Source organism: Dermacentor albipictus, chromosome 2 (genome assembly GCF_038994185.2).
Source record: "Dermacentor albipictus isolate Rhodes 1998 colony chromosome 2, USDA_Dalb.pri_finalv2, whole genome shotgun sequence".
In the NCBI taxonomy this organism is placed as follows: domain Eukaryota; kingdom Metazoa; phylum Arthropoda; class Arachnida; order Ixodida; family Ixodidae; genus Dermacentor; species Dermacentor albipictus.
This window is the reverse complement of record NC_091822.1, coordinates 79,685,982-79,699,084: the sequence shown is the minus strand read 5'-3', so window position 1 is coordinate 79,699,084 and position 13,103 is coordinate 79,685,982. Positions and strand designations below refer to the sequence as shown.

The 13,103-nt window shown below is 47.8% G+C and overlaps 1 protein-coding gene across 1 annotated transcript in view; it reads left to right on the top strand.

The window, feature by feature from the left end:
- LOC139055973 (neprilysin-1-like) overlaps nucleotides 1-5,315 on the top strand; it is a 106,176-nt gene extending 100,861 nt beyond the window's left edge. Inside the window, exon 10 of the mRNA XM_070533688.1 lies at nucleotides 5,146-5,315. Coding sequence (XP_070389789.1) covers nucleotides 5,146-5,238 — 93 coding nt within the window. The 3' untranslated portion in view covers nucleotides 5,239-5,315. The remainder of the gene's footprint in view (nucleotides 1-5,145) is intronic.
- Nucleotides 5,316-13,103: the final 7,788 nt, after the last annotated feature.

The window sequence follows — 13,103 nt, the reverse complement described above, 5'->3', positions numbered from 1 at the left end:
TGGTTTGCTGGAACTACAGATGGAAAGAGGTTACAAAGAGCACAACAAACAGTCACTATTTTGTCCAGGGGTGGAACTGGGTCATCCTGCCGACATGCAACAAAATTGATTGGTTGAACAGCCTTCATAATGACGAACTTGTTTTGCACAAGGCCAATTACTCGTTCCACATGGATGCGGACATTAGCAAGCTTTCTGGTGTTGTGAATCTCTAAAGCTGTGAGATGATTTCTTCCTTTCGTGAAGGCAGGTACGTGCAACCGTACACAGTAGAGACCAAGAGTGTCTGCTATGTCGAACCCACGATCTGCCAACACAACATCACCCTGTGTCAACATGTCACGTATACCACAGTTCTCTGTGATATGTTTGTCACTGTATCTGCCACCCCAACCCTCAAAAATATAGGTTATGAGTCCCTGCGGGCTGACTCCAATCAAATATTTTGCAGTGTTGCTGGCTTTGTATTGCGACCAAGTCTCGCTACGTGGCTCTAGGGAAGATGGCCGCTCAATTTTAATCTCAAAACAGTCAATAATCATGGCAACTTTAGTGCCAAATGAGTCTACAAAAGCTTGTGGCACGGTCTTTTGAATACAATTTTTAGATGGCCAAAAAATCTGTGACTTCAACCTCCAGAAGGCAGCATTTAACCACTTTTCAAAAATTCGGCTGACAGTGGAATCTGATACAGCGAACCTGTAACCTAGATCTTGCAGTGGAAAATTTCACTTTAGTTTCATTAGGAAAACAATAAACTCCTGGAATTTCCCGAGGCCATTTTGCTGCATTTGCTTCACAACAGACTGAACAATCTGGAAAATGGCAAGGAGCCTACTAAAACTAGACAAGCCAGTGTAAAGCAACTTTGCCAGGATCATCTCGAAGTGAAGCCTCCGTCACTTCAAGTTTCCTTTTTTGTTCCTCGACCTCCCGCTGCTCGGAGGCAAGCCTGGTCCTGTCCTCCTCCAAAGTGTTAATGTAAGCCATGGTGACTTCAGTTTGCACAGCAGCTTCTATAAAAACAAAACTAATTTGGGGGCATGAAAATCCAGCTAAAAGAAGTGCTTCTATTTACTGGATGTAAGAGGTAGTTTGTGAGCAAACAAACCTGTGAATGAAATTGTCTCGCTGGAACATTCAGTACGCGTCTCTTGCTCGGAGTGTTCATTTGCGTCCAACATTTCAGGCGAAGGGTGTCATCCTCTGCTGGCTGAGTGCTCACTGTGGTCGCCTCTGTGGCCACTGCTTTTTTCACCTGCCGATCCTTGGCGCGCTTGTACCGAGCCGTAGACTTAGCACCCGGTCCTGCGCCGTTGTTGTACCCTAAATGCTGGCACGGCGCCCAGTCCTGGTTGGTGACATCCTTTAGACCCGCTGGCTTCCCTGCAAATTACGAAAGATCAACGAACTTGCCGCAAGCCAGCCGCAGTCTCTCGGATTCAGTAACACCTGGCGCGCCGCCGCGTCTGAAATAACAATTTTAGCGCGTAAACTATCTTGTTACAAGCTGCCATGAACAGCGGCACAAGATCACGATCTAGCCCGATAGAATCCACATTTTTCGATCGCGGCCTAGTATCGCGGCTGCGACACACGGTACAAACAATGCGCATCGAGCTGGTTAATCTCAGTATAACTGTACAAACAATAACATTTTAACTCGATTGCGAACAGCAACCGACGGAGCTCGTGCAGCAGCAGCCGATCAGAACGGTCTCGAACGTAACCCGAAGAGCTCCTGTCGCTGTAACCACAGTGACGGATGCGTTTGCAGGCGATTGTAAGCGCTGGCAAATTTGTTCAGTGTTGACTTAATCCTGTATTGCTTACCTGAAGTGAAATGGCGACCGCACACACGGACGTATTCCAGGTTCTTTACATCTTTCCGGTTTATGCGAGCGAGCCAGAGACGCCGACGCTCCTCCGACAACACTTTGGTGCGCTCGCATTGCCCTGTTTTCCCTTTCGGCAAGTAGCACAGCCCGGTTCCTGGTTCCGTGTTGGTTTTCTGTGCGGCAGACTTGCTTGTCGCACTGCAGCCGATCATCGCACACATCGGCATTGCGACACTGTACCGTTACTGAACCCGCACAACACGAAAATACTGGACCCGGCACACGCAACGAAGGCTAGTGCCACGGCAGTAGTTCTCCGTAATGGCGGCCACCTATCCCATACGCCCCGGTTGTGACGTCCGTGAAAACTATGTGTAGTGACGGTTTGTCGTTGACATGAATTGATAGCGCACTCTTGTTCTCGCATCTACTATATGGAATGTTTTACGGCGAGCGATCGCTCGGGCTTGTTGATTTTAGCGTTATAGTTTAGGTGGGTAAAAAAGGAAGTAAACCATGTTTTAACTTGATACTGAGCTACCACTAAGCGGATTGTGTATGTTGGGCAGCCAGTGTGGTAGATTTCATTTCATGGTGCTCGATCCGGCCGCGATGAATGCTGCGTCGCATGTATAGTGAAATTCTCGGGAAACGCTTTACGTACATATCTCGAAATTGTGGTCGCATGAAGAATTTTCAAACAGACACGTATAGTTGGATAACTGCTAGCGTATTCGCATGAAAGGCCGTGTTGGCGGGGCATGCATCAGCAGTGTGTGCGCTGCCGTTTTCGTATAGTTCAAATGTAGCAGTATTTTTCGGGTTCGTGGCAACAAATCTAAATAATTTTGGGAAGTTATCGCAAGCAAAACACGGGACTTGAAATATCTAGCAGAAATATCTAGATTCACCCAATCTATTTATATGCAACTACAAACGCTGTTGGAACATGAAACCTGCAATAAGCTCAGTCACTCGCAGCTTCGAAACTTAGCCGACAAAAATAGAGAAAAATAAATTAGTCACTCCGGGAAGCACCTTTAAGGTTTCAAACTGAAGGCATTGCATAGTTTGAAGATTTGTTTTTTGTCTTTTTTATAAGCAGTTTAGCAGCAGAAGTTATCTTTCGGGCTATATGAAAAGCGTTAAGCGCCTTTCGATGCTTTGGCGTTATGCAGTTTACGTGCTGTTAATCACCAGGCAGCTGCTGGCGCAGATTCGCATTGTGCCAGTCGTGCATGGTATGAAGCCCTAGTCGTGCGTAATAAGTGTTCAGGTTTTCATTACTGTTGCATGTAGTGCCGTCGTCTTGGACTGAGTGTATACTATATGCGCTGTACAAGAGAAAAAAGAGCCAGATTATAAATATGGTAGTCTTTTCTTAGTAAATAACGCACAGATTATTCAAATAATTTAGTGGACATTACATTGGTTCTACCCTTATCAACACACCTAAAAGATCGTAACATGTTTTAGTGGGTAAGTAACCTTATCAATGCGTCCCCATTCATGGGCATTCTACTCAAAGGGTGGCAAATGTATTCATCTCGAAGTATGAGAAAAGAGATATTGCAGACTGTTCAAAGCGCAAATAAATTGCGATTCTTAATTTGGTTGTTCATAACTGCAGCCACTATGCTGAGCATGGTCGTTCGGCACGAGCATATTGCATTAACACCTGAAAAATGTGCACAGTCCAGCCGGGTATCTTTGTTTCAACAATTATTATTATAGGAATCGTCTGAGATTCTCGCATTTCTTTTATTTTTATAAGTACACTGTGTGTCACATGAACCTGTCTTGAAAGAAAACACACCGTTGCTGGCACCGGCGACAATTACGGTTGTCTAACTGCTTATCATAGTGTAATATAACGAAACGTCATAATGGTACTGATTCATGTTGCCATGTAGTCTTTAGTCAGAGGTAAACAAAGTTAACATGAAGCAAAAGTTATGAGAGCAAATTATATAGAAAACTACTATTGAGCCGCAAAAATAACTCGTTGAATAGTTTTCCCTCAGCTTGTTGCATTTGCTTTACGTGTATCTCTGTGTCCTTGTCTTCCGTGCTGTACTCGTGTGGCCATCAATTACGAACTTGCCCAAGCCCTTGTCAGCATTATTAAACAAGCGATTCAAGTCAGTTGGATCTAATACTGCATGTCAAGTGACTGACGTGTTATTTGTTTTATCTAAATATTATGGACTGGCAGTACTTGGCAAGCATTAAATCACAATAATATTTTTTTATTGCACCTAAGCTGCCGGCGTCATAGATTGCCAGAAAATTTTCATGAAAACAGCCAGGGAAGGCTTGGAAAAAGATCGGGAAGTTTTAAAATGACCACATAGGTATGCTGTCTTGTTATATGTCATACAATGTTTCTAGATAATCTCTCTGGTAAATATATTTTTAAAACGTTTCACCTCATAAAAAGGTCAGGGAAATATGCGCATTTATTCAGAAAAAAAATGAAAGTCAACCATACTGACATGACATTTCTTACTGAATTTATCTTTTTTTTGCGTTAATTAAAAGTCCCCAACCTCGAAACCCCAGAAAAAATTTTCATCTTTGAAAACACCTTAAATAATTTACTGTAATAGAATTTATTTTAACCATAGTATCAGTTATGTTTCCTAGGAGGTGCACGCCTGTCGTGCCATGACACCAAGTGCTCACGTGGTATTTCGGGTGCTCATGTGGTATACCTTACTTGGAAACCTGTTAGCATGCGCAAGAGGCCTCGTTACCTGTAAGGAACTAAATGACCATATCAATACAATCAATCCATCTGCCTTCGGTTGAAGTTATAGCCAAAAACCCATTCATTTAAGAGGAGGAGAAAGACACTTAAATGTGTACTGAGCAAAATAAATTACAATCTTTGGCATGATACTGTTAATACTCCAGTCACGTCATCTGAGCATATCCCTCTGCACGGGCATACCTAATTACCAGCCAAAAATGTACAGACAGTCCAACTGGGTAACGTTTCAGCAATCAATATAGATATCATTTGGGAAAAGTACATTAAAGCATCTTATATGAACTTGTAATAAAAGGCAACATACTGTTGCTGGCACGAACAGTAGTTGTGACTGTATAATTGTTCACCAAACCATAAAATAAAACATTGTATAATGGTACTGATTTGTATTGACAAGCAGCCATTAGTCATAGTTAAACCGCATGAAGTATTGACTTGTATGGTTTGCGCAAATATATTAAGCTGCTTAATGAGCATACAAAAAATGCACACTTGTTATTGTTGTCTCATAATGCTGTATCTACTTATTTGCAGCATACACCTGCATCACCTTTGGGTCTAATGACACAAAGGTCAAGGCCAGCCTGGCGACCATGCTTGCCAAGGAGAAGTAGTGTAAATATTTAGTCTTTTTCCATAATAGCATAAGACATGTATTTTAAGAAATTGATCTATTATATCGCGCAACAAAAGCAAATAATTCATTGCCGGTTCATTTGTTTTCTTTTTTGCACTGCATGATTCAGCACTAAATTCTTTCAGTTTATACAACATATATCAGAATACACTATTCATCTACCAACATTAATGCATAAGTGCAGATTAAAAGCAACAGGTGCACGTGCATAACACATTCAAAATTTTATTGCTACCACATATAAACAAAAATGTAAACTAACTTGTAAATAGCAGATAGCTATGGACTTATGGCCTTATACACTCTTCGTAGACTTGTCTATAAGATCTCTGTGTCTATAGATTAATGAAAATTCATGTTTGTTGACAAATGTCTGCAGAGTATCAAAGAAAAAAGTGTATGGGATTATATAGTTCTGTTTTTATAGACTGAAGTCTATAGAATGTCTATAGACTCTCTATAGAGATTTTATAGACTTAGTCTACAAAAGTAGAACTGTGTAACCCTATATGCTTTTGTCTATAAACATTCTGCAGACATTTGTATCAAACATAAATTTTCTATAATCTATGGACAGTCTACAGACAGTCCATAGACTCAGACTTTTTATAGACTAGTCTATAAAAAGTGTATGGCCATAAGTCTATAGACTGTCTATAGACTGGGCTATAGGAATAGTCTATACACAGTCTATAGACATTTGTTTATAGACATTCTATAGACTTCACTATACAAAAGTAGAACTGTAAGCCTATACACTTGTCCATAGACATTCTGCAGACAACTGTCTACAAACATGAACTTTAATTAATCCATAAACACTTTATAGACAGTCAATAGACTCAGACTTTTATAGACTAGTCTATAAAAAGTGTATAGCCATAACTCTAGACAGTGTATAGACTCAGACTTCTTATAGACTAGTCTATAAAAAGTATGGCCATAAGTCTGTAGACTGTGTATAGACTAGTCTAAAGAAATGTCTATAGACAGTCTATAGACTTCATAGACTGTCTATGGACTTTATGAAAAAAAAATTTGTAAGGTTGGTAGGCTGCGCATCCCCAGCAGCGAGGCACCACAGCCAATCAGCACTTCAGCAGCCGACGAAATGGGCAAGTCCACTGGGTGGACTCTTACAGAATACCTCACAGGTGTCGACGAATCAGGGAGCGGCGCCCCTCCCCCCTCCCACTTGGCCCTATTAAAGGTGGGCGCTAAACTAAAACAAAAGGGGCAGTGGCACGTCGATGGAAAAGCTTTAGACATTGCTACATGCCACAAGTGCGTCCGAAACTACAAGAAGCGCTCATTAACACCCACACCCAGCCAGCCGCTGAGCATGTCTCTATGTAGGCTCCCTAAACTCATTCCAGCAAAGGTGCGTGCCTATCTCGGCAACAACCCAAGAATGCAGCGGGAAATGTACTAGCTGTCCAAGTAAGACCTAACTTGTATACAGGTTCTCGGGCACATTACGTCTGCTCATTTTCGTAACGTCACGTCCAAGGCGAATTTCTGTGCCCTGTGAAAACTGTGCCCAGTCACGAATAGTAGTTGCAGTGCGGTTTTTCGGGCGGAGCTTGCAATGCATTATTGGGCGGCCACGATGTATAAACAGCTGAAACGCTGCAACTGAGAAGTAGACCTAAAGGAAAACAGGATCGATCTAGGGCATAAATTCTGACGAATTTCGTTAACCCTTTAAACCCCCAAAACACGAACCATACTCGATCGTCCTGCTAAGTGGGGCCGATGTTGCCACGGGCGCGATGTCCCACTCTTGCACGCCATGCATTCTTCTCACTGCTTCAGTCTCCGTGAATGCGTCACGTGCATCATATCATACCATGGCATATGCTGGCAAGTTCGGGCGCCCGTGCACATTATTTTGCAGTTTGCATTGGTTTATGGTGCAACGCGTTGAGAGAATATTGTAACGTAGATTGAAGACGAGTCTTACAAGATAGACGCTTCTCTTTAATTGTGCGCCAGAAGAAGAGCGTGCAGCTTACGCACATCGTTGTCTTTCATGGCGCCGGCCGTTGCGCACGCCGTCCCGCGGTGCGGGAGCTCGACATCATTGTGTCAATTGCTCCCCATGCGAAAGCAACGGCTCGGTCGCATGAAAAACTTCTTCCAGTGACGACAAAAAATGGAGCTCCTCAGGTGCATCTCGGCGTTCACGTACGCGCATAGTAGGGTTTCATGCGCACCACATGAACAACTTCAGCGCGAGGACGACGACGGGGCGATCCGAGGTCAGAACTGCAGGGGACGACTTCGTAGGTAACGTCACTGATGTGGCGTGCAACCTTGTAACGACCAAAATACCGGCGGAGCAACTTTTTCGCGAGTCCACGGTGACGGATGGGCGTCCAGATCCACACGAAGGCGCCGGTATCGTAATGGACGTCACGTCGGCCCTGATTGTACCGAACGGTGTCTGCATGCTGTTGGCTTCGGATACGATGCCGAGCAAGCTGGCGGGCTTCTTCAGTTTTTTGTACCAACTCTTCTACGTGTTCGTTGGTCGGGGCTATTATCAGCCAGAGGTTGCATGGCGTCAAGTCTGGACGTGACGTGGCGCCCGAATAGAAGCTCGAACGGCGTATACTATGTAGTCTCCTGTAAAGCAATCTTATACGCGAAGGTCAGATAAGGTAAAGTCTCGTCCCACGTCTTGTACTCTACGTCGACATACATGGAGAGCATATCAGCCAGCGTTCTGTTCAGATGTTCCTTTAAACGATTGGTTTGAGGGTGATATGCAGTGCTCTTGCGGTGAGAGCAAAGCGTCAGCTGGAGAACGTCCTTCATAAGTTGGGCTGTAAATGGTGTACCGTGGTCGGTGATGACAACAGACGGTGCACCATGTCGTAGGATGATGTGGCGTACAAAGAACTTGGCCGTTTTATACGAGTTTGCTTGCGGAATAGCTTCGGTTTCACCGTATCGGGTTAAGTAGTCGGTAGCATCGACTATCCGTTTGTTGCTCGAAGAGGTCACTGGGAATGACCTAAGTATATCCATTCCTATTTGTTGGAACGGTGCTTGAGGAGGGTCCACAGGGTGGAGAATGCCAGCTGGTTTAACTGGCGGTCTCTTGCGGCGCTGACAATCGCGGCAGGTCTTCACGTACTGTTGCACAGAAGAATAAAACCAGGACCAGTAATACTTCTGTCGTATCCTTGCTAATGTCTTAGCGAATCCCAGGTGTCCTGCACATAGCTCATCATGGCAGGCTTGCAAAATATTGTTACGTAAGAAGACGCAGATGAAAATATATATACAAGTATATTTACAACGTAATACGCCACACTTGGCCAAGAGGCAACAGCCCGCGCTAGCCTCCAATCGTCGTCGTCGTCTTCTTACTGCTCGCCTCTTCATCATCGGTAATACTATTCCGTAGCACTACCCCCGGCGGCAAAAGCGCCGTCCCGGAGCGTCTAAAGGCCGGACTCGGAAGCAGTGTAGTAGGCCTTGAGCCTACTGACGTGCACGACATCACTAGATGTCACAGTAGATGATGAGGTTGAGCTCACAGGAGCAATTTCGTACGTCTCAGGCGTCACCTGGCGCAGCACGCGGTAGGGCCCTGTGTGTCGCGAAAGGAGCTTTTGTGAATGCCCGACGTGACGAGAGGGCGACCACAAGAGCACGAGCGCACGAGGCGAAAACTGTACGTCACGGTGGCGGGTGTTGCGCTGACGCTGCTGAGTGGTTTGCGAGTCTGTCAGTCGAGCACGGGCAAGCTGGCGTGCATGGTCGGCGAGGGCGATGGCGTCGCGCGCATAGTCGCTTGTTGAGATCGAAGCAGGAGGAAGTGCCGCGTCAAGGGGCAAGGTCGGTTCGCGACCGTAGAGTAGATAAAAGGGAGAAAATCCGGTGGTGCCGTGCCGGGAAGAATTATACGCAAATGCGACGTAAGGAAGGGCAATGTCCCAGTCGGGGTGGTCCTTGGAAACGTACTTGGACAGCATATCGGTAAGATATGCTGTCCAAGTAAGTACGTTCGCTGGTAAGGTAGTCATCGCTGGTATCGGTATCGATCACTGGTAAGGTAGTCAGCTTGTGTTGAGTGGAGCAGGAACGTACAGTGTCGGCGATAACTTTCGAGAGGAAGTTACGACCATGGTCAGTGAGCAGCTGTCGCGAGGCGCCATGAAGTAAGATAATGTCACGCAAGAGAAAGTCCGCGACGTCAGTGGCGCAACTCGTAGGGAGAGCCCGCGTGATAGCGTATCGGGTGGCGTAATCAGTTGCGACGGCTACCGATTTGTTCCTAGAGGATGACGTGGGAAAGGGACCGAGGAGGTCTAATCCAACACGAAAGAACGGTTCCACCGGGACAGTGATCGGCTGGAGATGCCCGGCAGGTAGCACCTGAGGTGTTTTCCGACGCTGGCAGGTATCACAGGCAGCAACATAGCGTCGGACGGAGCGAGCGAGACCAGGCCAATAGAACCGGCGGCGGACGCGGTCGTACGTGCGGGTTACGCCAAGATGTCCTGCAGTAGGTGCGTCATGCATCTCAAAGAGCACAGTCTGTCGTAGATGTTTTGGCACGACAAGAAGATCAGATCCGTCAGGGAGGAAGTTCCTTGGGTACAGAATGCCGCCCTGGAGAACATAGCCGTGAACGGACGCGTCGGTAGGTGTAGAGCGCAGACGCTCGATGAGTGCTCGCAGTGGTAGGTCTCGGTACTGCTCATCGGCGATGTTAGCGAAGGCAGACACAGAGAAAATGCTGTAGGCGGTACTACTGTCGGCGTCGTCAGGCTCGTCTACCGGGTAACGAGACAGGCAGTCAGCGTCCTTGTGTAGTCGGCCAGATTTGTAGGTGACAGTATATGAATATTCTTGGAGGCGTAATGCCCAGCGACCAAGTCTTCCTGTAGGATCTTTCAGTGAGCATAACGAGCAAAGCGCGTGATGGTCTGTGACAACGGAAAAGGGTCGGCCATATAAGTATGGGTGGAACTTTGCAACCGCCCAAACTAGGGCCAGACACTCACGCTCAGTGATGGAATAGTTGCGCTCCGCGGGTGAGAGGAGCCTGCTGGCGTAAGCGATAACACGGGCGTTGCCGCGCTGGCGTTGTGCCAGTACTGCGCCAATTCCGTGACTGCTGGCATCAGTACGGACTTCGGTAGGCGCAGAAGGATCGAAATGGGCCAGAACGGGAGGCGTTGTGAGAACGTCGATTAGATGCGCGAATGCAGAGGCCTCGTTATCGCCCCACTGGAAAGGGGCGTCTTTTTTCAAAAGCTCGGTTAGTGGTCGGGCTATGGCCGCGAAATTTTTCACGAAACGCGGAAGTAGGAACAAAGGCCGATGGAGGACGGTAATCTGGCGACGGCCGAATCGGCACTTCGATGCATTCAGTTGCAGACCGGCACGACGAAAAACGTCCAGGACTGCCGAGAGGCGCTCGAGGTGCGTAGCGAACGTTGGGGAGAATACTATGACGTCGTCCAAGTAGCACAGGCATGTGGACCATTTGAAACCGTGAAGAAGGGAGTCCATCATGCGTTCAAAAGTGGCAGGAGCGTCACATAGACCGAACGGCATCACTTTAAATTGATAAAGACCGTCTGGAGTTACAAAAGCAGTCTTCTCTCGGTCGAGATCGTCCACGGCAATCTGCCAGTAACCGGAGCGGAGGTCAATAGAAGAGAAGTAGCGAGCACCATGGAGGCAGTCAAGGGCGTCATCGATCCGAGGTAGGGGATACACGTTCTTTTTGATAACCCTGTTAACGTGCCGATAATCCACGCAAAAGCGCCATGAGCCATCCTTCTTTTTTACCAGCACAACAGGTGACGCCCATGGACTACATGATGGTTCTATGATGTTCTTGGCAAGCATTTTGCGAACTTCTGCGTGAATAACTTGACGCTCAACCGGTGACACTCGATACGGGCGGCGATGAATAGGAGGGGCATCACCGGCATTAATGCGATGTTTAACAGTTGTAGTTTGGGCCAAAGGACGATCGTTAAAGTCAGAAATATTGTTGTAGGAAAACAGAACGCGGTAGAGCTCACGAGCGGGCTCGGACGGCATGTCGGGCGCAATCATTTTCTGTGTGACGGCGATGGTACAAGTTGTCGACTGAGATGGTAGAGGAGGATCGGCTGAATTGCCGTCTACCTCAATAGATGCTATTGAGTGATCCTCGAATGAGCAAAGCTGGGCCAGAGACATCCCGCGTGGAAGCACTTGTGTCGTCAAGCCAAAATTGACCACTGGCAGGAAGACGCAATTAGCCGTAATAGATAAAACGGCATGAGGTACCGTGATCCCGTGTGTAAGGAGGACGTCTTGCATAGGAGCCGCGATATAGTGACCGTCGGGCACTGGTGGGGATGACACTAGGTCAACGTAAGTCAGTGCCGTAGGTGGCAAGCGAACGAAGTCGACGGAACTGAGGCGACTGGGCTGTGGTTCAGCGGGATCCAGAACAGGCAGGTCAAGGCGGAGAGTACTGGCGGAACAATCAATGAGAGCAGAATGTGCGGAGAGGAAGTCTAAGCCGAGGATGATGTCGTGGGGACAGTGGGCGAGGACTGTGAATAGCACAATTGTGGAGCGGTCGGCGAAGGAGACACGGGCGGCACACATACCAATTACGGGGGCTGTTCCGCCATCGGCGACACGGACAACATGCGTCGTGGCGGGCGTGATTATTTTTTTTGGGCGGGTACGAAAGTCCGCGCTCATTACCGACAAATGCGCCCCAGTGTCTATAAGAGCAGATGCAGGAACACCGTCGACTTGCACGTCAAGAAGGTTCAGATGAGTGGGCAACGTCAGTGAAGGATTTGGCGGCGTAGGGAGCAATGCAGCGTCACCTCGAGGCGCTGCATCATCTAGTTTTCCGGCTGGGAGCGGCGTCCGAAGGGAGTCGGCGAAAAGGAGCGACGGGGCTGGAGAGAGTGAGATTGTCGTCGTTGGGGCGAAGGTGAACGAGAATAGGGGCGGTTCGGCGCAGGAGAGTCAGTGGCGGCATTATGGGAGCGTGCGGCATAGGGACGAGAAGAGCCACCTGAGGGGCGAAAGTAGGCAGTATAAGCAGACCGGGGCGGGAAGGTCCAGCGACTTCGACAGTGCCGAGAAATGTGCCTGATTCGACGGCAGTGAAAACAAATGGGCTTGTCGTCAGCAGTGTGCCATTCAGCTGGGTTTTGGAAGCGTGGTGGGTAAGAAGATGCGGGACGGGGCGGAATCGAAGAAGCCGGTTGGGTATCAGGGCAATGGGCGAGCAGATGGTGTGAAGGCCCATGTTTTCGAACTCCTGGCGGACAACTGCCTGGATCAGGGAAACCGTGACTGCAGGTGCGTTGGTGGGGCTGGAGTCGAAGGCAGCCGGATAGGCGGCCTCAATCTCACGCCGGACGATCTTGGTAATATCGCCAGTGTTGTTGGGACGAGGAGCGTCGGCACAGGAAGATGTCGCTGGGGTGTTGGGCAAACGGGCAAGCTGCTGATCGATACGTCGGCTTTTAGCGAGTTCCAGGCGGCGGCACTCTTTTGTAACAGCATCCACCGTCGCGACGTTGTTGAATACGAGCAAGTTGAAGGCGTCATCGGCAATGCCTTTAAGGATGTGGGATACCTTGTCTGACTCCGTCATGTGTGCATCAACTTTGCGGCACAGAGCCAAGACGTCCTGAATGTACGTGACATAGGGCTCTGTTGACGTCTGCACACGGCCGGAAAGCGCCTTCTGCGCGACAAGTTTGTGACCGTAGGGGTTGCCGAACAAGTCTCGGAGCTTTTGCTTGAGCGAATCCCAACTAGTGAGCTCCTCTTCGTGCGTCCGAAAACAAACTCAGGGTGTGCCTCC